The 26,907-nt window shown below is 39.9% G+C and overlaps 2 protein-coding genes across 25 annotated transcripts in view; one reads left to right on the top strand and one right to left on the bottom strand.

Annotated features, from left to right (window-relative positions):
• LOC129771300 (potassium voltage-gated channel subfamily KQT member 1) overlaps nt 1–26,907 on the top strand; it is a 1,095,885-nt gene that overhangs the window by 342,704 nt on the left and 726,274 nt on the right. The gene's annotated exons all lie outside the window — the stretch shown is intronic.
• LOC129767074 (uncharacterized) lies at nt 15,729–21,041 on the bottom strand. Its single transcript, XM_055767693.1, has 2 exons — nt 20,449–21,041; nt 15,729–19,860 (listed from the first exon to the last, which is right to left on the bottom strand). Exons 1-2 carry the CDS (start codon nt 21,039–21,041, stop codon nt 15,729–15,731), a joined length of 4,725 nt encoding a protein of 1,574 aa, XP_055623668.1.

The following is a 26,907-nucleotide window of genomic DNA, read 5'->3' as shown; positions in this document are numbered from 1 at the left end:
ATTAGCTATTATTAGCTGTTTTGGAAAAATTACATTTTTAAAAAGTTTGGATTTTGTTTTTGTAATCTATATATATGAAAATGGATTTCTGTCTGTCTGTCTGATTCTTACGGACTCGAAAACTACTGAACTGATCAACATAAAAATTAGTATGTAGGGGTTTTTGAGACCGGGGAAGGTTTTCGTGATAGTTTGAGACCCCTCCCCCTGTCTAAGAGGAGGGGGGACATTACTCGGAAATTAATCAAGCAAATGAAACGAAATTTGGCATATGGAGGTTTTAGGGTACAATAAATGATTCTATGGTAGTAAGACTCTCCACCACCCTCTTTAAGGGGGGACTGCCATACAAATGAAACTCAAATTTCTGCATTACTCGAGAATATGAAATGAAAGACTGCATAATTTGAAAACTAATCAAGCAAATGGAGCCAAATTTATAGACACTCCTCCCCTCTCTTTGGGGGGGCCCTACGCAATCTGTGATGTGAGGGATTTTGGGTATGAGAAATGTTTCTATGATGGTCCGTCCCTTCTCTGGAATTGAGAGGGGGTCCCATGAAAATATTACACATATTTCAACCAAACATGACAATGGAAAATTTTCGGAAAACTCTGAAGAAAAAAAGGGAAAATTCGGAAAAGTAAATTTCCATATGTTCTACGCACGATGAAACGCACTCCTATATCTTCTTCTATCTATACCAATAAAAAAGTATCGTCGAATGTGTTGGTAAGAGCAGAACTCGAGGAAGGATTTGTCCGATTTAGGGCTGTTTTTATTCTATCGTATTTTCTGTATAAAACATTTATTCCATGTAACGGTGAAACATGTTATTCGCAAGTCGTTGAAAAATCTTGAACGAGAATTGTGTCTGAAAATAATCTGATATTATAATGATGAGTTTTTTTAGAAATACTAGGAATTTTATAGTAAAAGGTAAATACAATGGGGTCGATTAGAAGATCAATCAATGAACAGTTCTGCGATTGAACCCATGAACTCATAGTAAGAAAACGTGAATGTTTGGAGGTATTTATAACAAAAACAAATTTTGGGCGGGACGAAGTTTGCCGGGTCAGCTAGTTATTAATAGAACTAGTTTTTTATAGAGCGATATAATTTTTCCATATATTTTTCTTGAAATCTGAGGATGTTTTACATAACATACCCAAAACTAGAGAGAATTATTTTTCGTTTTTGAGTTGTGACATTTGAAAAATCAAAACGAAAAAAATACCGCTCTGAATTTTGGATATATATGAAAGCTGGGGTTTATAGCTCTCAAGAAAAACATATAAAAAAAACATAGCGCTCTATTTAAAAAAAACAAATGCATTCCATTGATTTTTTGATTTGATATGTTAACTATTAAAATCGGTCAAGTAGTTCGAATGTTATGAATTTATAAAAATAACAGTTTTAGGGAAAAATGGAAAAAAATTTTTTTTCGAGCTATTTGTAAAATTTGAAAAATCATAACTTAAAAATGAAAAAACGCCTCTCTGATGTTTGGATATTTTATGTAAAAAAAAATCTCAGCTTTAAAAAAACTATAGGTCCCGAAACCATGTAAACTATAAAAAAACGAATACAATCAACAATTTCGGAAACAAGACCTATTTTTTCTGCAAATCTAATATTTTATTCTAAAAATACTAGCTAGACTTGGCTTCAACTTGATATGTCGATCATCTGAATCGGTCTAGTAGTTCAAAAGTTATGAATTTTTGAAACAACCCTCAAATGGAAATGGTCACTCTACTGAAGAAAAAAAAATTGCGTCTAATGTTTTGCGATAAAGAACAAAACTACCACTTTTGACGAAAATCTGAGAACCACTATATCGGTTTGGCACGGAATGGCTGATAGAGCCTTTTCTTTCATTGGTCCGCCATAGAATTGATTTACAAATACATATTCAGGTGAAAAATTAAAAATATGTTTGATTACATTTGTCTCTAATTCCGAACAGCAAAAATGCAATTTCTTTCAAAATCCATAACTTTTGAGCTACTAGACTGATTCAGATGATCGATATACCAAATTAAAGCCAATTAGCTATTCTTCTTTAGAAAAATACTATACTCCCAAAAATTTGGATTTCATTCTTCGAAACTTGATCCAAATGCTAATGCAAAAATTTTATCGCTTTTAAGGCAATTTTGACGTAGGACTACGTCTAACCGGAAGATATAGGTGGTGAAATGGAAATCTAGGCACTGAACAAGTAGGAAAAAATGCAAGATTTGGAACACTTATAACTCGAGCATTTCTCAATAGATCGCAAAGGTTTTTGCATCAATTGATAGGAAATATATCTACGCATCTATCATAACGAATAACATTTCATTTTTCTTGAGATAAATAATTGAATAATTGTGAAATATCAAGCATTGTCAAAATGCACTATGTGCCCATTTTTGATTGGTCCATTTTGTGCTCCTCAAATCATACCGACCAAAACGGGCAACCAGAGCAGCAGCGAAATACAATGAAGCACGATTGGAAAGGAAAAAGAAAAAAATGAACGAAACATTGGTCGCAGTCTCACACATGCGTAATTCTCGAGCCAGCCAGTCAGCTTAAAAATCCCCGCTCCGCTGCCGTAACGATCATTCTTTGTGTGGACACCGACTGGACAACATCGTTGCTGGACGAGCTGGACGGCGAGGGATCGAGTGCCTTTCTCAAGGCAAGAGGGCGGAGGTGGTAGCGCTGGAGTAGAGTAATAGAGTAGAGTAGAGTTTTCAAAGGGCCTTTCTCAAGGCTAGAGACGAATGAACTGCAAAAGTTTAAAGTCTCTATAATACAAGACCTTCCTTCCTTCCTTCCGTAACGATCATTCTCATTCAAACCGTACACCACATCGGTTCGCATCACAACACATCAATAAACCAACCCAAGCAACCATGTCTGGACATGGTAAAGGAGGAAAAGTGAAGGGAAAGGCAAAATCCCGCTCGAACCGTGTTGATCTGGAGTTCCCCGCAAGGGTAGCTAGGCCGAGCGCGTTAGTACCAGTGCGACATGTCACAAAGCTGGATGGGAAGAAATTTTCTAACTGTGAAAGCTGTGGCGAGTGGCAAACGCAATAGCTAAACAGGAAGGTTTAACCGAACAAGATGGGAATATCGAGTGATAACAAAAACACAACACCAAAGGTTCTTTTCAGAACCATCAACATATTCATAAAGAGTAAACAGTAAACTAATCCATTTTTCAGGTAGATAGGTAGGTATTCACGTAGGAGAAGAAAATAAAACAATATATTTAAAATATATATTTAACAAAAGCTGTCCCCTTTGTATAGTCCTACGTCACTCCGGTTATGTCCCCGACATTACCCACCCGTCTTTTTTTTTCAAATGCTTACTATTAGAAGTCATGGGCAGTATCGATGCCTGTAAATGATGCTAAAATGAAGCTTATACCACGAAAAATGTCAGGGTTTTTATTATTCAATTATTCATAACAATAAAACTCAGTAAATTTACATTTAAAAATGAAGTGTTCGGAATTTGAGACAAAACGGTACTTATATTTATCGTGATTTCAATAGTTTGCTTTCGGATCAGTTTTTGAGCTATTGAAGCAACTTTTTCATAACAAATATCACTCGTAGGATAGGATAGGAATTCTCTTACGACTAAACGGCTAATGTGTTATAGATAAAACTAGGAAAAAAAATCACTCGTAGACCTTTTATCTTCCGGATGAAGTAATGTTCATACCACTTCGCTCAGCCGGCAGACGTAACTCCATTACTCCAAACGTGACGCTCTCGTTATCGAAACTTTGAACTTACTCCAATGACAGAAATGAAAGACGTAGTCCTACAGCTAAATCAAGAAAGATTCTTTTTCATAAACTTCTCCGTAGTGGTATTTTTTGTAAAATAATGGCGGGTAACGTTCATTCAAAATCGTGAAAGATTTTGTTTCAATCTAATATACTCATCATGGCCATGTCACCCCTCTAACGGTGGCAACCGAGGCGGACCGCCTCCCTCGCTCCCCGTACGCTACGCCACTGCTTTCGATTTGTATTTATTCAGAAATACATCGATAAAAATAAACACAGTTTCAAACCTACATGCCCGGGGATTCAATTTACTTGCTGTCAAACACAACAGGATTCCGGGTAATGAGAGGGCTGACTCATTGGCAAAGGTAGGTGCAATTGAAGGCGATATATATCAGCGTCAAATCGCCTTCAATGAATTTTATTCTTTAGTTCGCAAAAATACCATCGCTAACTGGCAACGCAAGTGGAATGAAGATGAATTGGGCCGGTGGTTTCACTCGATTATCCCTAAGGTTAGCCTCAAACCGTGGTTCAAAAGTCTGGACTTGAGTCGGGACTTTATTCGCACCTTCTCCCGACTCATGTCCAATCACTGTTCGTTAGATGCACTACTCTTCCGTTTCAATCTTGCCAGCAGCAATCTCTGCGTTTGTGGCCAAGGTTATCACGACATCGAGCACGTTGTTTGGTCGTGCGAGGTGTATCTGGTCGCCAGATCGAATTTAGAAAACTCCCTTCGGGCCCGAGGAAGACAGCCCAATGCGCCGGTGAGAGATGTGTTGGCTCGGTTAGACCTTGATTACATGTCCCATATACATGTTTTCCTTAAAGCTATAGATCTTCGTGTGTGATTGTCCCTACATCCTTATACCCTCCTTTCCTTCCTTTGCGGGTAATTCGTCCCCTTGCTATGAATAGTAGAATAAGTTGAAATGTAAATAAACTATAGATATACGAATAGATTTAAGAGTTGAGTGTTCATCAACATTGTTACAATTTCCTTGTATCCCATCCTTCTCCTAAAAATATGTCACCCTTCTAAACTCGAGTACACTGCGAGTAATCGGTTTTCCACCTTACTAACCATAGATGTAAGAAAATTGTTTATATATATATATATATATATATATATATATATATATATATATATATATATATATATATATATATATATATATATATATATATATAGTTTTAAAATTATATTTAAGAATTCGGCTCCTTTAAACTTAAGTAACTGAGCCTGTAAAAACAAACGAATTAATAAAAAAAAAAAAAAAACACAACAGTCGTACTTTCTAGCGAAACATGCTTCCAATTAACCTGGAGGGAAGCTAATAGACTGTATTCAAGTCTTATCCTTATCCTTACCTCAGTTAACTCTCTGTAATTACCTGAATCCAAAATCAAAATCTTTAACCTCACTCACGGTCGGCTAATGTTCAATCCTATCCTGGCTTCTTCACGTCCAGCTGAGCCCGTCGTAATCGCACTTCGTCGAATGATAACATCCCAAGCACCATTAGCGGCGCATTCGATTATCAAACCCGCCCCGCGGTAGCGGTTTCCGTTTCCGATTGCGAATCGAATTTAGCAAAATCACGTTACGAATAAATCCAGTCCCCGAGGGGGACAAGGGGGGACAAGAAGGATTCGTTTGTCCGTGTCGAGCGGTTCGTCCATCCGGTGGAGAAGAAGATATCCGTGCTTTCGGCACATGCTATCACATCGCAGCATCAAAGTGCGTGCGACAGACGACGTTTTGGCCGGTTCAATGGGATGCTAAATTAGATGTGGGTGTGGAGAGGTTGATGAGGACAGCATATGATCCCGATGAATGGAATGAATTTGAAATGATCCAGTCATCGATGAATCTGATGAATCGCAATGTGTGTAAAGCTTCGTTAACTTCGAATTTTTGCCTGAAGATAAACTTTACGATTCTGCAGCTTGGTGACAGATGGCGGGACGAAACACATGCGCATTGTCGACATCTAGTGAGTGACTGACACACATGCTCTTCCGACAGAAGCTCAATGTGAATTTTCATTTTCTATTGGAAATGTTCCTTAAGGAAACTCCCAGCTGACAGCATACAGCATTGTGTGTATATCCAAGACATATTCGAATAAAAGAAAATCAGAAAGCTTTGAGGTTACATTATTAGAATAATACCGTTTGGACTCAAATTCCGAATACTTCATTTTAAAAAGTAAATTTTCTGAACTTTCATGTTACGCTTAATTGAAAAATGATAACTTCGACACTTCCGTATGACATCATTTGCAGGTATCAGAACAGCCTATAATTTATAATAACAAGCATTTAAAAGAAAGTGACAGACAAAATCAGTAAAAAAAAGTTTGCATTAGCAGATTCCCTAGAAGACAAGTATTGTTAATCTTTCAGTTTTTTTTTTGTAGTTATTTTCACTACAGTAACGTCTTAATTTTATTACGCTCAAAAAAAAATTTCGTGATATTTTAGGAAACGTGATATATTCGAAACAGATGTTTATCCATACGACTTTTTTTTAGAAAAGCCACCTGTGTAATGTTGATTATTGGCGCTAATGAAACCGAAGTGTTACAGAATAATTTATTTCTTATCTTCCATTTTCCAGGAAATGACGAATAATCGAAAAACCGTCGAAGAAAGCACTTGCTTAAACCTGTTTTTTCTTTCTTTGTAGGAGGTTCAATCCAATGGATTTTTTTCCTGCATCACAATACGTGTTCTTTTATCGAATTAATACTGTAATAAAGTGTACATATTCTTCTTTATATAAGGTTTTGTTGTTGGGTCATGTAGTTACTTTCCGCATATACTTGCTTTAAGCTGAATTTATTGCTCAATAAAATTATACAAAATTAAATGAAACTGATGACAAGTGGTAGCTCATAAATCAAGCTATAATTTGGTGAAAAAAGTCACAGGAGGATTGTGTCCGAGACACGACCGCATAGTTGACGTAGGGTTCCGTTAGGTTATCTGTTGATTTTGGATATGTTTGAAGAATTACATCGTTAAAGTCTATGATAATGATTTGGTGGCTCTGAAAAGGACCGTTTTGTTTGGTTGTTGGGTATTGTTTGGTCACTCCACCAGTGTTTACCGAGTTATGATGACAGAAGGATGGTAAACAGTCGTTGGATGGTGCGTATCAGATTAAAGATACCGAAGTGAAACGAGATATGATGAAAACCACCCTCTGTGATCCTAGACAAGATGCCTCCTGTGTTATGTATGATGAAATAAAGAAAAAAAAACTCGCCAATGTAATATAAGATAATTACCAATACCGAACACAATTATAAATTTTTCTCATCAGTAAAAACATTAATATTGACGAATTTACGTTAGATTTACAACCAGATGGCGCAGCGAGTAAAATGATGATGTTTTGTTTTTTTTTGTATGAAATTCGTACAAGTTTTTTTTAGAAAAAAACTGAATTTATCTTCAAATTACCTGATTTCACGTATTCTTTCTACGCTAAAAAGGTTAGAAAATTATCATTTTATCATCATACTAGCTAACCCGGCAAACTTCGTCCCGCCCATTTACTTGATTAATTCTTGAGTAATGCAGAAATTTGTGTTTTATTTGTATGGCAGCCACCCCTAAGAGAGGGGGGAGGGGTATCTAACCACCATAGAAACATTCATTGCACCCTAAAGTTTCCATATGCCTAATTTGGTTTAATTTGCTTGATCAATTCTCGGGTAATGCAAAAATTTGTGCTTCATTTGTACGGCAGCCCCCTCTAAGAGAGGGGGAAGGAGTATCTTAACACCATAGAAACATTTATTGCATCCTAAAACCTCCACATGCCAAATTTGGTTTCATTTGCTTGATTAATTCTCGAGTAATGCAGAAATTTGTGTTTCATTTGTATGGCAGCCTCCCCTTTGAGTGGGGGAAGGACTGTCTAACCATCATAGAAACATTTATTGCACCCTAAAACTTTCACATGCCAATTTTGGTTTCGTTTTCTTGGTTAGTTTCCGAGTAATGTAGAAATTTGTGTTTCATTTGTATGGCAGCCCCCCCTTAGAGAGGGGGGAGGGGTCTCAAAATATCACGAAAACCTTCCCCGGCCCCAAAAACCCCTACATACCAATTTTCATGTCGATCGGTTCAGTAGTTTCCGAGTCTATAAGAATCAGACAGACAGACATCACTTCATTTATATATATATATAGATTAGCCAACTGAATATGACATCGGTTTTATCGCCATTATCCACAGTATTCATAACTTATATGCATTATCAAACATAAAATTTTCGAAGATTATCTCTGACTTTGGTCAAATCGCGTGTTGAAACCATCGTAAATATACAAAACTCTAACTTTATTATCACATACTAATGACATTTAATGGTTGTAATGGATCTAAATAGAAATTAAATGGATAATCACGATAGAATCCTGCTTTTCAGTGCGTAGAATAAACAAACATCATTCCTTTTGTGGTTCTGAGCTCTAATCTAGGTGTCGCATTAGGTGATTCAGCTTTGCGTAAATTCGTCAATAGAGAAAACATATTTGAAATGGAAAACCCAATGTTTATTCAACCCAATGCGAATCTTAATTAGACTAACAACACGTAATACTATATGTAGAACAATCACTTTTTATAATATTTCTTCACTTTTCCAATTTTTCTCGCCGTATAGACTTTCATTGGATGAAAATGAACACGACAAAACAGACAGCTTAAATCAAACGACCCGTTCTCGAGCGGGAACACACTTCCATGTATTTGCAATGTCGACTTTCCCAAAGCAGCTTGGTTTTGATGTCTCTGTTAGGGACCCGCCGCATGTGTCATCAATTTCGACCAATCAGAAGAGGGTATTTCCGTTAGGATAGGGTTGAGATTTTTCACTTGTTCGATAGTTAGTTTCATGACATATATTATTTTCTTCAATATGAAAAATTGTTATGGGGTGCCGAAATCGATTGACGCAAAAATTTCATCAATCCATCATGAAATGACTGAGCAATAAGCGTTTGAAATTGGACAATTTTCACGATGTGCTTGGTTTTTCGACTTTCAATTTGTACCCCAATATGTTCCCGAAAGACGTAATCCTACGTCAAAACACTCGTTCATCGCTCCCAATTTATTCCCCAACACGTATGCAATCAGCAATACCCACAATGGTTACAATACACTATCCATTTGTGCACGTCGTTTGTTAAGCTTATGATGATGATGATATTGAATTAGAGAGACTGTTAGAGAACACACTTTAGTGGGAACAAACGTTCCCTTTACTTTGATGTATTTGCAATGTCGTATCTTCAATTTCGACCAATCAGAACGGGGTATTTACGTTTGGAGATTTTTCGGTTGTTCGATAATTAGTTTCATATGATATATTATTTTATTTATTGTGATGAATTGTTATGGAGTGCTCAGATCGATTGATGCAATATATCGTAAATCCATCAGGAAATTACTGACCTATAATAGTAAGTACATGAGCCGCCGTTTGTGTCGTCAATTTCGACCAATCAGAAGTGGGTATTTCCGTTAGGATAGCGGTTGAGATTTTTTGATAGTTCGATAGTTAGTTTCAGGACATATATTTATTTATTTATTTATTTCTATAAAATTCATAATACAAGTAACCTAATAATGGTTCTCAAAGTATGTATTACTACCGCTATCTATAAAGAATCTATTCACATAAATGCATTTTACACGCTCTTCTGAATTTATGGAATGATGTTGTTGATTTGATCGTTCGTGGAAGGCTGTTCCATAGCCTTATTGCTCGATGCTCAAAAGAAACTCTCAAAATATTTGTTTCACATCTTGGGAGTAGCAAATTATGAGTTCGTGGAAGTGATGACGCAACGAAAAGGTTTTCCAAGTATTTTGGGGCATTTCTTAGCATTTTAAAAGTCATAGTGCACGTTCGGAAATCCAAATATTCGCTGTAGCTACAGTTGAGGATTGATTTTGAAAATTCAGAGATATGGTCAAATCTATTGAGTCCATACACAAATCTGGTAACTGAATTAAAAGCCAATTGCAATTTGCGAAAATTTTCGCTCATTGATTTGGCATAAAGTACATCTCCATACTCAAATAGTGGTATGATTAATGCTCGAACAAGTTTCAATTTGATATGCTGAGGGGTAAATTGTTTGAGAGCCACCAAGGTCTGCATCGCATAGTACACTTTTTGACACACTGCATTAGTCTGAGCTTTCCAGTTTAGGCTACTGTCCATTAAGATGCCTAGGTTTTTCACAACTTCCGAGTAACTTATGTTCTTGGTATCCATTTTGACAGACGGAGCTCCATGTACATCCATGTGTCTTGATTTAAAAATTATAGCTTGAGTCTTACAAGCATTGAGGATTAGTCCATTGTTATTGCTCCAAGAAATAATATTTTCAATATCAATGTTGATCATGTTTACAATGTTCGTTAAGTCATTCAGCTTACCTGATAGGTATAACTGGCAGTCATCGGCATACAGGTGAACCATGCAGTAGTTCATACGGTTAGGCAGGTCATTTATGAACATGGAAAATAGTAGAGGGCCTAAGATCGACCCTTGAGGTACGCCACTTTCAACCTGGACAATATCAGATTTTGTACCGTTGAAGTCAACATATTGAGAGCGGTTCGACAAATAGCTTGATATCAATGCAACAGCAGATCCATGCAGCATAAAACAGCGTGCAAGTTTTTTGTAAAGTAACAGATGATTTATAGAATCAAACGCTTTACTGAAATCAAGCAGTACTAATACAGTTAACATCTTTTTGTCCAGTGCGCGTCGAATATCGTTATCAATTTTTATCAAGGCGGTCGTAGTGCTGCAGTTTTTACGATAGCCTGATTGAAAGCGACAAAGTAGTTCATTCCTATTTAAATATTCGTTCAACTGGTTTGAAAGAATCTTTTCAAAAATTTTAGAGATGGCTGGCAGTATGCTAATTGGTCGGTACTCTGACTCGTTTACAGGATTATCAACCTTTCCAATCGGAACTACTCTAGCAATTTTCCACATGCTTGGGAAAGTTGATGTCGTGACACAACAATTGAAAATATCAGTAATGTACGGTAGCGTTACTGAGAGAGACATCTTTAATATTTTTAGTGGAATTTCATCATTTCCAACCGAGTTACATGAAGCAGACGTAATTTCAGTAAGAACCTCATCTGTGGTAATACCTTGGAAAGAAAAATTTGTAGTAAAACTATTTTCTAATGGAAACTCGGTAAGAGTACGCGGAACATAATGAGAGATGAAAAAGTTATTCAAACTCGTTGCTGAAACGTCAATTCCAGGGGATCCAGTTGGAGTTCGTTTGAGGCCAAGTCGCTTTATATTGTGCCATAGTTTATTTGCTGGAAGGTTTGCATTCAGTTGAGAAGTGAAAAATTCTCGCTTAGATAAACGGATATGACGGTTTGTTATATTTCTCAATCGAGCAAAAGTGTTCCATTTTGTTTCATTTTCTTTATCTTGCTTCCAACATTCATAAGCTTCAGATCTGTTCTTAAACAATCGTCGAATTTGGGAATTGATCCACGGTGCACAAGGATCATGAATTAGTTTTTTCGTAATTGGTGCATGTCTCTGAATCACTGCTAGGAGTGAATCATTGAAAACAGCCAATTTGTCATCAACTTTATGACAGCAATACATTGCATTGAAGTTCGAGTGACTAAGATCACGTGTGAATGCATGAAGATCAATCTTGTTATAGTCTCGATACCAGTGTTCTTCAGGTGGTAATTTCTTATTTTTAACGCGATAATCCACACATAAGAAATCATGATCACTAATTCCAGCCATCGCCGACTGATAACAATTGTTCACTTTACTTAGACAGTTTCCACTCACAAAATCAATCTGGGACGAGCAACATCCACGTTTATGGCATGTTGGGGATGAGGGAACAATTTTAAAGATTAACGAATGTAGGTTGTCGAACAATATGCGAGTTTTCGGCAAGTCAGTATCAGGTAAATTGATGTTGAAATCTCCCATCAGCATGATATTAGATTCTGTCGATGAAATGTCTGAAACCAGCTCGTAAATCCCATTCATCAAACCAATGGCGCTATCTGGTGGCCTGTAAACAATGCCACACAAAAGATTGACAGATTTAAGTTTTAAAAATAAAAAATCGATTTCACTCCCAGGTTTAGATCGAGCAACGACCGAATATTTCATACCTTTCTTCACATATAACGCTACACCGCCTCCTCGTTGCTTTGTCTTCGAGTAACGATCCGATCGAACTATATTATATCCATTCAATTCCACAGATTTATTTGTGTTGGATTGTTTCAGCCAAGTCTCAACAATTCCAATTACTGTTAGCTTAGAAAATTCAAAAAACAGTCGATATTTGTCAATGGTTGCTAGGAGACTACGAGCGTTTTGAAACCCAATTTTAACAAAATTCTTGGAAATCTTTTCAACGATTACTTTCATTTCCAAATCACTTATGTCGCGTTGTTTAATTTCATAACAAAACATTTGATCAGACACAGAGCGTGTAATAGTGCATTCATTTGATTGAGTCGAGATTACTGGCGCTACAACTGCGCTTTCATTCACGCTAGTAACAAAGGTGGTCGTACATTCAAAGGAGATTTGTCGTTTTTTGGAAGAAATTCTCGTACTTCTACTCCTTCAGGCCAGTAGAAAGTATCGCTAACCTGAGCTACTAATTCAGTTGGTACGGATAGCTTGAATGACACGAATGTCAGTTCACTCACGTTTTTACCTTTCGGGACTAGTTTAACACATTCGATTGTATCAGCGTCAGCATTGATTGTTTCACGGAGGTACTGCTTGATGTCATCTTCAGTCTGTTCATTATGAAATGGTGTGATGTAGAATGATTTCTGGGTTGCGTCGTTGTTCGTTCTCGGAGCTCGGGGATACTGGTTTTTGTTGACTACTCTCAGGCGACGGACGATCGGATCGTTCGCATGTGACACGGTCGGCGGGTTCATGGAAGAATTACCAGTGCTGATCGAAGCGGTAGCAGCAGTGACTGCGGCATATGTAGCACCAGTAGATGCACGAGATGTAACAATTGCGGTGGTGTTGGCTGAAGCGATATTCTTAGCAGCAGCAGCAGCAGTGGGAGTGATGATGACGTTGGATGTAGTGGGAAGAACCGAGGTGGCGACGGTATTAGCAGTGGCAACGTGTTCGGTAGTGGTAGTGGCGGAAGTAGTGATTTCGGTATTCGAATCATCCAGAAGCGTGTTGTTTGCGGAGTTCGAGAGCAGAGAGGTATCGAAATTCATCTGATCGATGCTGGTACAAAAATCTACTGTTTCCTTCTGTATCGGTGTTCCTGTAGCAAGATGTCGTAATCGTGATGAAATGCTTGATCCTCTAACAGTAGTTGGATTGATGGTCAGAAGACTGTTGAGCACTTTTAAATTTTCACCATATTGCCCAATTCTAAGATCGATTGAATCCATCCTAGTCAGCATATCCCTCATCGTGGTCAAGATGATAGTCTCACGATCGTGAATCACAGGGTTGAAGTTGAGCCGGCAAACATCGCAGAACCATAACAAGCCGACGTTTGCAATCCACGCTTTAAAATTTGTGACGTTGAGTCCAGCGCAGTTAGGGTGGAATAATTTGCCACACGGTCCACTACAGATAACGCTACGTTCGGAGTCATCGAGAAGCTGTGCACAAACCTTGCATGCATCTATGATCGTCGAACTTTCTTCCACAACCCTCAGCAACACACTTCCAGCAAACAATTTTCCCTATCGCAAAAGGTTCAGAAAATGATGATGGTCCACTTATCACGTACCTTTCGCCGAAAAAAGTTATTTTATTCAATGTAAAAAAATGTTAAGAGTGCCGGAATTGATTGACACAATAATCTCATCAATCCATCATGAAATGACTGAGCGATAAGCGTTTGAAATTGGACAATTTTCACGATGTGCCCGATTTTTGATTTTCAAATTGTACCCCGATCTGTTCCCGAAAGACGTAATCCTACGTCAAAGGTCATTTGAATCTTTTAGTTTAGCAAATGACAAGCTCTGTTACCCATGTTTAAGCTTTTATGTGTTCCTTAAACCTTTCAATACGGCAGGGTGCTCCACCGAAGTGCTACGGCTGTACGGAGCACTGCGCCGAAAAGTATGCACATCGCGCTGGTGTGATCGATGTGCAGTATCACTCTCATGTCGTCTGAAGACGACGCTCGTAGCGAAAGGGTTAATGATAGAATCAAAATGTGTCTACGAGTATTTACATACTGCTCTTATTGTAATCGCTGTTTGAGCTGCTGTAGTTATTGTATTCTTTATTTCAAAGTATCTTTTAAATCGAGCAATCGTAGATCCCTCGTTTCAACTGCTAATTCTGTTAATTGATTCTTTAAATGTAAATTAACTACCGACTAGAGCTTCGAAGCATACAGAATGGTACAGTACAAACAGCGTGAATAAAATTACTGATGCAATTCTATTAGCTTTGTGTTAATATTTATCTTAACGTTTATCCCCTCGCATACATTAACCGGGGAATTCACCAATCAATTACGCGCCGATGTTGATACCGGCGAAAATTTGCTCACCAATCAGAATGCAAATTATACAGTAGTGACAGGAGATCGCAACAGTGACATTAGCCTATCTCGGTATACAATTCATCAATCGATAAGTGGCCGCCGCCGCCGCCGCCGCATTCGGCAAGATCAACTTGTCAAAACGGTGCCAACGCGCTGGTGTTTAGATAGCATAGCAACTCTGAACTGGACTGGACAAGAAAATGCAAATTGAGAAACAGAGCGAGATGTGAAGTGTTGGTTGGTTTATGGTTAGTTACGGGACTCCTTTATGAGACTACAAATGTCAGTTTTGACAGATTTCGCGCCAACCTGTCTCGAAGTAGACGGAAACTTCTCAAAATTCATTCGAACTTTTTAGATGCTGATATAATTAGAAATAGTTATCCATGATTTTTAGGATTTTTGACGTAGAACTACGTCTTTCTGGAAGGGTGCCAAGTCAGAAAACAGGTCACGTTTTTATGAGTACTTTTGTACGCGCTTTCCGTTGTGCAGACCGGAATATGTTTCCCTAAAACGTACTCTTAAACTGAGATGCCTGGGAAAATCGTCATTTCAGATACTAGAGGTGAATGAACTCTCGCGGTTCGAGAACTACGTAAACATGAGTGTACGAAATTAAAAAGCGAACACTGTAGTCCGGTTTCGAAGGACTTTCTTCACTGCAATATGCAGCACCAGAAACGCACCGAAATGTACAATTGTACGTGCGTCACTTGAGCGGAAACGGATCTTTGTCACCGGATGAAACGCGTGAGCTTAACAGCCGACTGAGACGACGAAACGAATAGAATAATACTTTGTGAGATCACACCGAATGAATTAAACACTTGTATATCGTATGATGATTTATTGGCGAAAGAGAGAGTGCATGTGGATTACATGCGTAATTTATAGTTTCTTGTGCCTATTGTTTTTCGGCAAAGCATTTTTGGGGAATTGTTCTCGGACAGTGGTCAGTGACCACGGACGACGATTTTGCGTGAGTGTTATGTGAGAGTGTGACAATTATTTTTAACTTTTATTTTATTTAGATTCTGATCATTCCGGCCACCTTGAATCATGCCAGGTGATTCAACTACGATCATATTCCAGGCTAGTTCCAAATCCAAGATTGCGATGCGATGGACAGTTGGTGTGGTAGTCTTGCCAGGAATGATGTTTGGAGAAGTTGTCACACGTCAACCGAGAATAGAGAGAAAAAAGACCAGGTAGATCGAACGATAAAATTAGAGAATTTGGAACCGCAATTACCTGTGCTATGTGCAGGTGCGCTTCGAGCAAGTTCTCCCATTTGGGTTGCTCTACCTGGATCGTAGTTATTCGATGCTCGATGACTGGGAGAGTACCGGAAGGAGAGCAATCTTGGATACAGCGCGAACGACTTCCTTGGCTGATGCAGTCCTCAGGGTGACCACCCGGACTACACCATCCTTTCCGGGATGAAGCTTGGTGATTTTTCCAAGAGGCCATTTAGCTGAGGGAACATTGTCCTCCTTGATGATGACTATTCGTCCTTCTTCGATGCGGACAGGTGGATTACATCCTTTTGTAGCACGTGACTGCAGCTGCTGAAGATACTCTGGATACCACCGCGACCAGATGACTTGGAACCTCTTCTGGGTTAATTCCCAGTGATCCAAACGGTTTTCAGCAGTCCTCGTTAGGTCTACCTCTGGAACGGATTGCATATTCTCGCCGATCAGAAAGTGTCCTGGTGTAAGGACCTCCAGATCGGACGGATCCTGCGGCATCGGGGTGAGAGGACGAGAGTTGAGACACATCTCAACTTGTGCCAAAAGTGTCAGCATGTCCTCGTATGATATGTTGACATTTCCAATGGTCTTCAGCATATGTGATTTCGCTGATTTCACCGCGGCCTCCCAGAGACCGCCGAAATGCGGTGCGCGGGGCGGAATAAATTTCCAACGAATTTCGTTGTCGGCACACCAGTCGAATATGAGTCTCCGTTCATCCTCGTCGACCTTCAGCATGCGATAGATGCGATGTAGTGCATTCGATGCGCCCTTAAATGCCGTGGCGTTGTCAGAATTCAATTCTGATATTTTTCCTCTACGAGCAACTAAGCGGCGAAGTGCAGCTAGAAACGCTGGGGTGGACAGGTCACTCACCAACTCTATGTGAACTGCCTTGGTGGAGAAGCAGACAAAAATGGCCACATAGACCTTGGTGGGACCGCGCTTTTTCACAGGTGACTTTATAAAAAATGGACCGCAGTAGTCCACTCCGCAAACAGAGAATGGTCTGGTTGGCGAGACTCTCGATGCTGGCAAATCGGCTGTGCTTTGTTGAACTAGTGTGGGCTTGCTTTTGAAGCAAGTGTGGCAATGGTGAAAGACGGATTTAACCAAGTTTCTTCCGCCCAGAATCCAATACTTCTGGCGGAGAGTAGCGAGCATGAGTTGTGGACCTGCATGCAGTAGCTTCAAATGATAATGACTAGCCAACAAAGCAGAGAGCGGATGCTTAGCAGAGAGGACGAGTGGATGTTTGGTTTCGGTTGTCAGTGGAGCGTTGCTTAACCGGCCACCGACACGAAGGATGTTGTCTCGATCGATGAATGGGTTCAACCATTTGAGTGGCGAATTTTTCGCGACTCGTTCCCCACTTGTAAGGTTGGAAATTTCCTCCGCAAACATTTCGGCTTGCGCCAAACGACATAAGAAGTTTTCTGCTCTACGAAGTTCCGACGAATTAAGCGGATCAGGCATTACACTAGTGCTGATGACGATGTTCGATGGTTTTAAATTTTCTGAATTCTCACGTTGAGCTAAATAACGGCTATGTAGGTTTTCTATGTAGCGTTGACAGAAAGCTGTGACACGACGTAACTTGGTGAAACTCGAGAACCGACTGAATAATTCATTGCAAAATGTAGACTGTACTGACGTCATTGCAATTAATGGAGATTTTCGGCTTTCCGACAATGCACCAGCGGTTTCTTCCTTGGAAAATGTGGTGATGGGCCAGCAGTCAGAAGGAAGTGCTAACCATGGTGGCCCTCTCCACCATCTAGTGCGGGTGATAATATCTGCAGGCTGTAGTCCTCTGGAGATATCATCAGCGGGATTGTCAATACCCGCAACATGTTTCCAACAGTCAACATTGGTGTTGAGTTGGATTTGTGAAACTCGATTCGACACAAATGTTTTCCAGCGGCTTGGCGAAGCGTGTAACCATTGAAGGACCGTGGTAGAATCCGTCCAAAAGTGAACAGTCGAAGGAGTTTGAAGGGCGTTGTTAACCTTCTTGAAGAGCAGCATAGATAGATGTGCTCCGCATAGCTCTAGTCTAGCAATGGAATGTCGGGTTGACAATGGGGCGACCTTTGACTTGGAAGTCAATAATTGGACCGAGATTTTATCGGATGTTTCAGTCCTGACGTAACAACAGGTACCATATGCGTTTTCCGACGCATCAGAGAAGAAATGAAGCTGAATGCTGACGGAGTCAGGCATCGATACAAATCGCGGGATACGAGCTTCACTAAGGAGATTGAGTGTAGAATGGAACTGTTTCCATTCTTCTTGCAGTTTCAATGGGAGGGGAGTGTCCCAGTCCCAGCTTTGGCCGTTGTGCTTCAGAGCCCACAAACGCTGCATGAACAGTTTGGCCTTAGAAATCGTAGGACCGACTAGTCCGAGCGGATCGAAGATCCGTGCGATGTATGACATCACCTTTAGTTTTGTCAGGACGGCAGCGGGAAGCGGCAAATGAACATTGAACCGGAGTGTGTCGGACTTTGGTTCCCAGACAAGACCAAGAGTGGAGACAGCTTGCTCGTCCTGGAGGCTACGGTACGGAAGAATGGCCAAATCCTCTGGCGGCACATCCTCAAGAACTTCAGTTGCATTAGATGCCCACTTTTTCAGAGGAAACCCAGCGGAGCTGAGCATTGCGGATAATTCCCGACGAAGTTTGATTGCTGATTCTACGTCTGCTGCACCAGTGAGCAGATCATCGACATAAAAATCTTCCCGAAGTGATCTCACTGCGTGGAAATCTGATCCACCATAATCATTTGCAAGTTGCTGGAGTGTTTTCGTCGCAAGGTAAGGAGCAGACGATGTACCGTAGGTAACCGTCTTCAATTGATATGTAGAAATGGGATGGTCTGGACTCGATCGCCACAGAATGCGTTGAAATGACTGATCATCGGGGTGAACCAGTACCTGCCGGTACACTTTTTCAATGTCGGCAACAATTACAACATGATGTATCCGGAACTTCATGACGATGGAAAGTAAGTCACGTTGGACGACAGGACCAACCAGTAATGTGTCGTTTAGCGAATAACCAGAAGCTGACTTGCACGATGCATCAAACACAACCCTGGTTTTCGTTGTGGTGCTTGTCTCTTTGAATACTGAGTGATGTGGTAGGTAAAAATGAGGTATTGTATCATTCACAGGTCCTTTAATCTGCTCCATGTGTCCAAGTTGCACATATTCATCCATGAAGCGATGATACGCTTTCCTCGTGACTGGATCTCGCTGCAATCGTCGCTCTAAACTAAAGAGTCTGCGTTCGGCGACAGATCTCGAATCTCCCAGTATAACTTCCGGTTTTTCTGTTCTGGGTAGACGAACGACGTATCGCCCTGATGGATCACGAATAGTTGTTGTTTTATATAATTCTTCACAATAATTTTCTTCGTCGGAGAACGAAGAACAAGTTGGAACAGTTTCTATCTCCCAAAACTTCTGAAGTACTGTTTCCAGACAATCATTTGCGGTGGAAAGGAAACAAACGTTTGGCGTTTGTGAAATGGAATTGGTCGTAGAACCAGACACCGCCCATCCGAATGGCGTTTCAGCAAGCCATGGACGATTATTCCCAAGTGAAATTCTTTGTCCTGTATGCAGTTCCCAGAATGATTCACTCCCTATGACGAGGTCAATTTTCCCAGGGACATTGAACTGAGGATCAGCCAATACAACATTAGGGATGTTCCATTCCGACGTATTGATAGGAACAGTCGGCAGCTCTGCCGATGGATGCTTCAAAACTAGAAATTCCATCTTCGTGGAGAATGGTTGAAATGGTGATTCGATAGTGGCGGTAATCGCGCTCCTAATCTTCTGTGTTGATAAACCGATTCCTGCGATGGAAACGTCTACCTTGGTGCGACGATTGAAGAGGCTCTTAGCCAGCTGTTGCGACATAAAATTCGACATTGATGCTGAATCGAGTAGTGCCCGTGCCTTATGTGTGTTTCCGTGATCATCAACAACATTGAGGACAACCGTTTCCAGCAAAACCGTGGGGCATGCGGATTGGACCGTCATGCTAACCTGAGATGTAGCCGAAGAACTACTGGAGGGATCCACGCGACCTGACGTGGATGGAAGCGATTGTTGAACGGGAGAAGACGATGATACGGAAGAGTTTTGCGACACTTTGGCTGAATCGTGCAGCAACGTATGATGCCTGTCATGACAAGTACGACAGGAGAATTTAGAATTGCACTTCTTCACATGATGACCGGAGCTTAAACAATTCCAACACATTCGTTTCTGCGAAACTAATTCGCGACGTTGACGGACATTTTTCGTAAGAAACACAGGACAATTTCGAAGGTTATGGCTGTCTGAGCAGGATAGTATGCACTGAACTTGAGAACTATTCACTGCGTTTGCGGAAAATTTCACTCTTGGAATTTGGTGTGTAGTTGTCGTCTTTGATAGTGAGGGTTGATGGTGATCTGAACCGACGGTATTCAAAATACGAACTCTTTGGTAAAGGAATTCAACAAATTCATCGTATTTGACATCATCTTTATTGCTTGTTTTTTCCTCCCAAGCCCTCAAAGTAGATTGATCTAATTTATATGAAAGTAGGTTAATAAGCGGTGTGTCCCAATGGTGTACATGCTCGTCTAATTTTGCGAGAGCTCGTACATGACGCTGAAAGTCGTCGATCAGCCCGTGAATGCGTTTGCCTACTTCTTCTTTCACTACTGGCAAGTCGTAAAGAGCTCGAAAAAGTTGTCTTTTTAGAAAACGACGGTTATCGTACCTCTTAAGCAGGACCTCCCAGCTGACAGCGTAATTATCTGCTTCAATATCGATGGATTCAAACGGCTTCTTTGCTTCTCCTTCAAGTGACTGCAACAAGTATTGTAATTTGGCGACGGTGGGAATGTCCCCATTCGAGTGGACCATGGACGTGAATGTGTCCCTAAACGACAACCAACGTGAAAAATCACCATTGAATTTGGGGAGGTCGATTTTCGGAAGACGAAGGTGAAAATTGGTAGGGTACGATGATGAATTCGCAGTAATCGATGTATTTAACAAAGTTTGATTTGCATCGTTCGAACGTCTGGACAGGAGGAAACCCTTCGCTTCACAAAACCGTTGTTCAAAATCGACACGTTCTTCCAAATGCGCTTCCAGCATCTCCGATTTGTCTAGTCTCTCAATGGCATCCTGAACATCGAGAAAACTAGCGTTGACACGATCCAAAGACTCTAATCGTACCGAGATTTGATGAGTATCACGCTCTGCGTCGTAATTCTCAATAAATTTTTCGATTGCGTTACGTGTTGCAAAAAGTCCTTGCTGTTGAACCAAACGCTCAGCCAGCATTTTCTCCTCTTTCGGTGGCATTGTGATCCAATCAATGAAATTCTATTCGACAAAAACTAGCTGATCTCAGGCGAAACCGAACCAAACGAGACCAATACACAAATCGAATCGATTGCTCCTTCCCGTCGCGGTGTATTGATCTATCGCGATCGCGAAATCGAACGGAAGTGAGCAGTTTATTTAATCGAATCGTGAATCTCCTTCCCGTCGCGAACGTACCCACTTCTACGCGGTATCGCAAATCGAGGGCGCGAAACGGTTTTCCACTCGATTCGCGTACCGTCAATCACCAATTGCCACAATGACTCTAATAATCAGTCACCCAACTTTGAATTGTATGTATAAAACTTAATTGAAGCTACTGCAAATCACATGCGAATAATATGGAACGTACTCACCGGGAAACTCGACCGGGAAATGTGATTTTTAAGAATGGTGCTCCTTCCACCACTTCATTAGGCAGGAATTTTCCGATGTGAATTCAGCGTCCAAAATGGCGTGGCGTCCATGAATAGTCGTGTTCGCAAAATGGACGACTCGTCCTCAGAATCTTCACCACAATGAATAGAGTAGCATCCGCCTTGATGCTATCCCAAGCGCAATACGCGATTTTTCGATTGCACTCACTGCCAATTCTGGCTTTATCAATTTTTGATAGTTGAATTCACACACGAACGAACTTATAGCTTCGACCACAATTTCGACTGCTTGCGAAAGCAGAATTACCGACGTGTATTCACGACGCAATGGCGCAATGTTTGTCCGTCTTGGTATCACTTCCAACCACTAACGCGTTTCAATAACGAACCGATATCAGTTTTATTCGAGCGACACACGCGATGCACTTTCTGGCCGGAACACCTTCGATCCGGTTCGAAGGACCAAATGTACGAAATTAAAAAGCGAACACTGTAGTCCGGTTTCGAAGGACTTTCTTCACTGCAATATGCAGCACCAGAAACGCACCGAAATGTACAATTGTACGTGCGTCACTTGAGCGGAAACGGATCTTTGTCACCGGATGAAACGCGTGAGCTTAACAGCCGACTGAGACGACGAAACGAATAGAATAATACTTTGTGAGATCACACCGAATGAATTAAACACTTGTATATCGTATGATGATTTATTGGCGAAAGAGAGAGTGCATGTGGATTACATGCGTAATTTATAGTTTCTTGTGCCTATTGTTTTTCGGCAAAGCATTTTTGGGGAATTGTTCTCGGACAGTGGTCAGTGACCACGGACGACGATTTTGCGTGAGTGTTATGTGAGAGTGTGACAATTATTTTTAACTTTTATTTTATTTAGATTCTGATCAATGAGTTTTGCAATAATTTCAGAGATAAATGTAAAATACAATGCAATAATTCAAAATTGTACGTTGTATCGAATTGTACGTTATATCGAAGCATAATAAAGTACTCACAAACGTAGTCTATATTACATTATTGTGTTGCTGTTTTAGTACAGTTAATGAATAGCTTCAATCAGTAGACGAACCCAGCCTTTCTCATGATGTTTCCCTTCGTACTGTTGAGTAAAGCTTGATTCATTTAGAATCCGGAATCATGAAACCAGCTGTATTTCGGAATTGATTGAAGGTACAAAACTTGTCTTAGCATCACAATACAGATAATTTATTGTTCTATCAGAAAAAAAATATTGAAATTTTTTTTCCTTTACACTTTGGAAATGTGTACGTTATATCGAGGTAAAATGTACGTTATATCGAGTGACGTTATATCGAGGGTACGTTCTAACGAGGGTACGTTATATCGAAGTTTCCCTGTATAATTGCGTAGTTCTACGTCGAAAATATGCGGTCGTGTGCTTGATACAACCCCTTACAATTTTTTCTATGAATCGATATTGAAAAACAGTTTCTACAAGAATATGTCCTAAAGAAATTTGCTAAATATAAAGCGCGGTCGTCGTGAACAGTCGTGAATGGTCGTAGGGGAACCGCGGGTAATACGGATAGGTGGTTGATTTGTATAGTTACATTTTGAATTTCAAATTTCTGTTAATGAGAATACCTTCTACATGTTATTCTATAATATTTAAGCCGTCCTATGGCAATGAATACTGATCAAAAGTTGAAAAAGGAAACAAAAACCGAAAATCATGAATGATTCCACGTGTGATGTAATTTTACATTTTTACATTTACATTACATTTCGGTTTGTGAGTTAACAGAGAAGCGATATTAGGTAGGTACGAAAAAGTGGATTCATTTTTGAGCAGAAAAATATTGTACCGGTGGGGTAAAACGGACAGTTGGACTGTTGTTTTGGGAAACATAAGTTTCCAAAGATATAATTGAAGTTCTCCTTAACATGTCCGTTTTACCCCCACCTCCCCTAAATGGTCGTATTCTCGACGTAAACACAGAGTGAGAGAGTGAGCAGTCAGCAGATGCGATGTATTTTTTTTGTGTGAGAGAGTGTGCGCGAATGCGTGTGTCTTGTATGTAAGACTGTGCGCGTTCGCGTGTGTGCATGTGCTCGTTTGTGCGTGCATGTGCGTGTATGCGTTTGTGTGTGCGTTTTTCTTTTTTTTTTAGAGTAGAGAGTAGAGAGTAGAGAGTAAAGAGTAGAGAGTAGAGAGTAGAGAGTAGAGAGTAGAGAGTAGAGAGTAGAGAGTAGAGAGTAGAGAGTAGAGAGTAGAGAGTAGAGAGTAGAGAGTAGAGAGTAGAGAGTAGAGAGTAGAGAGTAGAGAGTAGAGAGTAGAGAGTAGAGAGTAGAGAGTAGAGAGTAGAGAGTAGAGAGTAGAGAGTAGAGAGTAGAGAGTAGAGAGTAGAGAGTAGAGAGTAGAGAGTAGAGAGTAGAGAGTAGAGAGTAGAGAGTAGAGAGTAGAGAGTAGAGAGTAGAGAGTAAAGAGTAGAGAGTAGAGAGTAGAGAGTAGAGAGTAGAGAGTAGAGAGTAGAGAGTAGAGAGTAGAGAGTAGAGAGTAGAGAGTAGAGAGTAGAGAGTAGAGAGTAGAGAGTAGAGAGTAGAGAGTAGAGAGTAGAGAGTAGAGAGTAGAGAGTAGAGAGTAGAGAGTAGAGAGTAGAGAGTAGAGAGTAGAGAGTAGAGAGTAGAGAGTAGAGAGTAGAGAGTAGAGAGTAGAGAGTAGAGAGTAGAGAGTAGAGAGTAGAGAGTAGAGAGTAGAGAGTAGAGAGTAGAGAGTAGAGAGTAGAGAGTAGAGAGTAGAGAGTAGAGAGTAGAGAGTAGAGAGTAGAGAGTAGAGAGTAGAGAGTAGAGAGTAAAGAGTAGAGAGTAGAGAGTAGAGAGTAGAGAGTAGAGAGTAGAGAGTAGAGAGTAGAGAGTAGAGAGTAGAGAGTAGAGAGTAGAGAGTAGAGAGTAGAGAGTAGAGAGTAGAGAGTAAAGAGTAGAGAGTAGAGAGTAGAGAGTAGAGAGTAGAGAGTAGAGAGTAGAGAGTAGAGAGTAGAGAGTAGAGAGTAGAGAGTAGAGAGTAGAGAGTAGAGAGTAGAGAGTAGAGAGTAGAGAGTAGAGAGTAGAGAGTAGAGAGTAGAGAGTAGAGAGGTAGAGAGTAGAGAGTAGAGAGTAGAGAGTAGAGAGTAGAGAGTAGAGAGTAGAGAGTAGAGAGTAGAGAGTAGAGAGTAGAGAGTAGAGAGTAGAGAGTAGAGAGTAGAGAGTAGAGAGTAAAGAGTAGAGAGTAGAGAGTAGAGAGTAGAAATATTAGAGAGTAGAACGTTGAGAGTAGAGAGTAGAAGGCAGACTGTGAAGAGTAGAGAGTTTAAAACGAAGAGCAGAGAGTAGAAAGAAGAAAGAACAAATATAGAGTAGATAGTAGGAAATGAAGAGTAAAAGAGTTGAAAGTTAAAGTCAAATTGAAGGAGCAACAATTGATCGCAGAAAAAAGAGTAGAAGTTTCAGACATAGAGACATTTGGACTAAAAAAGAAACATTGAATAAAAGAAAAGGAAAAAAGTTACGAGAGTCTGTTCGGGTGCAACAGCAAAGCTATTCCAATGACTTTGCGGTAAACTTATTGAAACATAAAATTGGGCCGCTAGTTACATGGAAAAAAAAATTAAAAGTATAATTGAGTGTAACACTAAAATGTATTTCAAAAATAGAATTCGATTTAGAAAAAATGTTTTCGAATCGATATTTTTGGCAATATCCATACGTAAATAAATATTGTACTGTCCAAAAGCTTGACATGAAAATATCTGAGCTATACGAGTGATACTTGCTACAGATTTTAAAGCATCATTCACCAACTACGCCAACTTGTTTCCTCTTCTGCAAATAAAATGCATCGAGCCCCGATCACAAACTAGTTTAAACGCTCGGCTGGGATTGTCGGAATTGTAATTATAATTACCGCAAATATATGTTTATGCAATGTCGCTCATGCAAATGACTCTAACCCGTTCCCATCCATGGATCGATCCGAGCTAGCGATATTGATTCCTGCTGATTATCGCAACCCAAGGGAGAGACAGAGAGAGCAACAGGCATTTGCATCCCATTCATGTGTTTAATTGTTGCTGGAAATAATTCGCTGAATTAATGATAATTGCACCGTGCGATATTTTATGAACCGCGCTTTTGATCTACTGCTGGCAATATGTCAACCCGCGATGCAAAACGTAATTGAATGTGGATGGCTTTCTGTTTGGTTTTGTCGACATTGGTAAAACAGTTTTCGCTGGTGGTATTGAATGTTGAAAACTAGTGAAAACATTTTTCACCTATTTATGTGCTGGAAAAATTTATAAATCAATCTCCAGCTAAAGGTCACGAACAGGTGGTCATGACATAAGCGATGATAGGGTAATTAAGAAGTCTGTTAATTAGACGGCTTGAGAGTTGTGCAAAAGTAGTCAATCTTGACCAGCGCGACTACGGTTGCCGGTTCTCATTTCTGACCAGTGAATTATCATCGATAATCACAGATTCTCTGGTTTATCATGGTTGGTTGTCATCTATCTTGTCGCCTGAGCGGACTTATTACATATCGAATTCACAATTCACAAATTGTTTGAATCCCAAATGATATTGCGCGAAAGATTCGTCCAAGCAACTCAAGGATATTGGAAAGCAAGCTTCGTTACGCTTCGTTCAAAACGCAGCGCCACTGCCATTGCCGAGGAGAATAAATCATTTCACTTTCAGGCTCGTGAATTTAATTATCATGGACAGCGCAGCGCAGACCAGTTTTAAGGAGCAACGCCGAGAAACGATTATAAACATGTTTTGCATGTTGTGTTTTGTGATTCTCCTGGAGAGCGAAACAAACCAGCTCTGAATAAATTATTCACAAGTGGAACATGGCTCAGGAGGAAACCTTTGAACTTTAATAATTAAAAACGTTGTTCGTTTTCATTTTTCCTGCGATCGAGAGAACTTTTGAAAGAGGATTGAGGATATCGAAAAAAAATGCAATCACACTGCTAAATGGATTGAAATTCTATTCTCAGCCCGCCATCATCTAGACAAACTGTAGAATTTAATTAAGTCATTATACATTTTCCAATGAACGGCATTTGCATTCTCGATCAAAGTTGCTTGACAAAAGATGCAAGAGACACAGTCAGTTAAGCACGTAAGAAGGCACGTTAATTTTGACCTCTTTGTGAACAAAATTAATCATTCATTGATATTCCAGATTTGTTTAATTTTTAAATTTTTTTTTTCAATTTTTCATAGAACAATCACTACTGTTTTTGTTTGTTTTTCAGCCTTTTGTTTCGGTTCCTTCGGAATCAAAGTATGAACTGATATTGAAGGGAGGTTCAGGCCTGGAGGACATAAAAATATGGATTTAAGGGAAGATTTGAAGGAAGCGAAAAGGAACGAAACGAGATGAAAAACACGCCTTCTATTACAAATTAATATTTTTTTAACAGTGTCAACCGTTTTCATAACGACTC

The sequence above is a fragment of the Toxorhynchites rutilus genome, chromosome 2 (genome assembly GCF_029784135.1).
Source record: "Toxorhynchites rutilus septentrionalis strain SRP chromosome 2, ASM2978413v1, whole genome shotgun sequence".
Lineage (NCBI taxonomy): Eukaryota > Metazoa > Arthropoda > Insecta > Diptera > Culicidae > Toxorhynchites > Toxorhynchites rutilus.
This window is presented reverse-complemented; position numbering and strand designations above follow the sequence as displayed.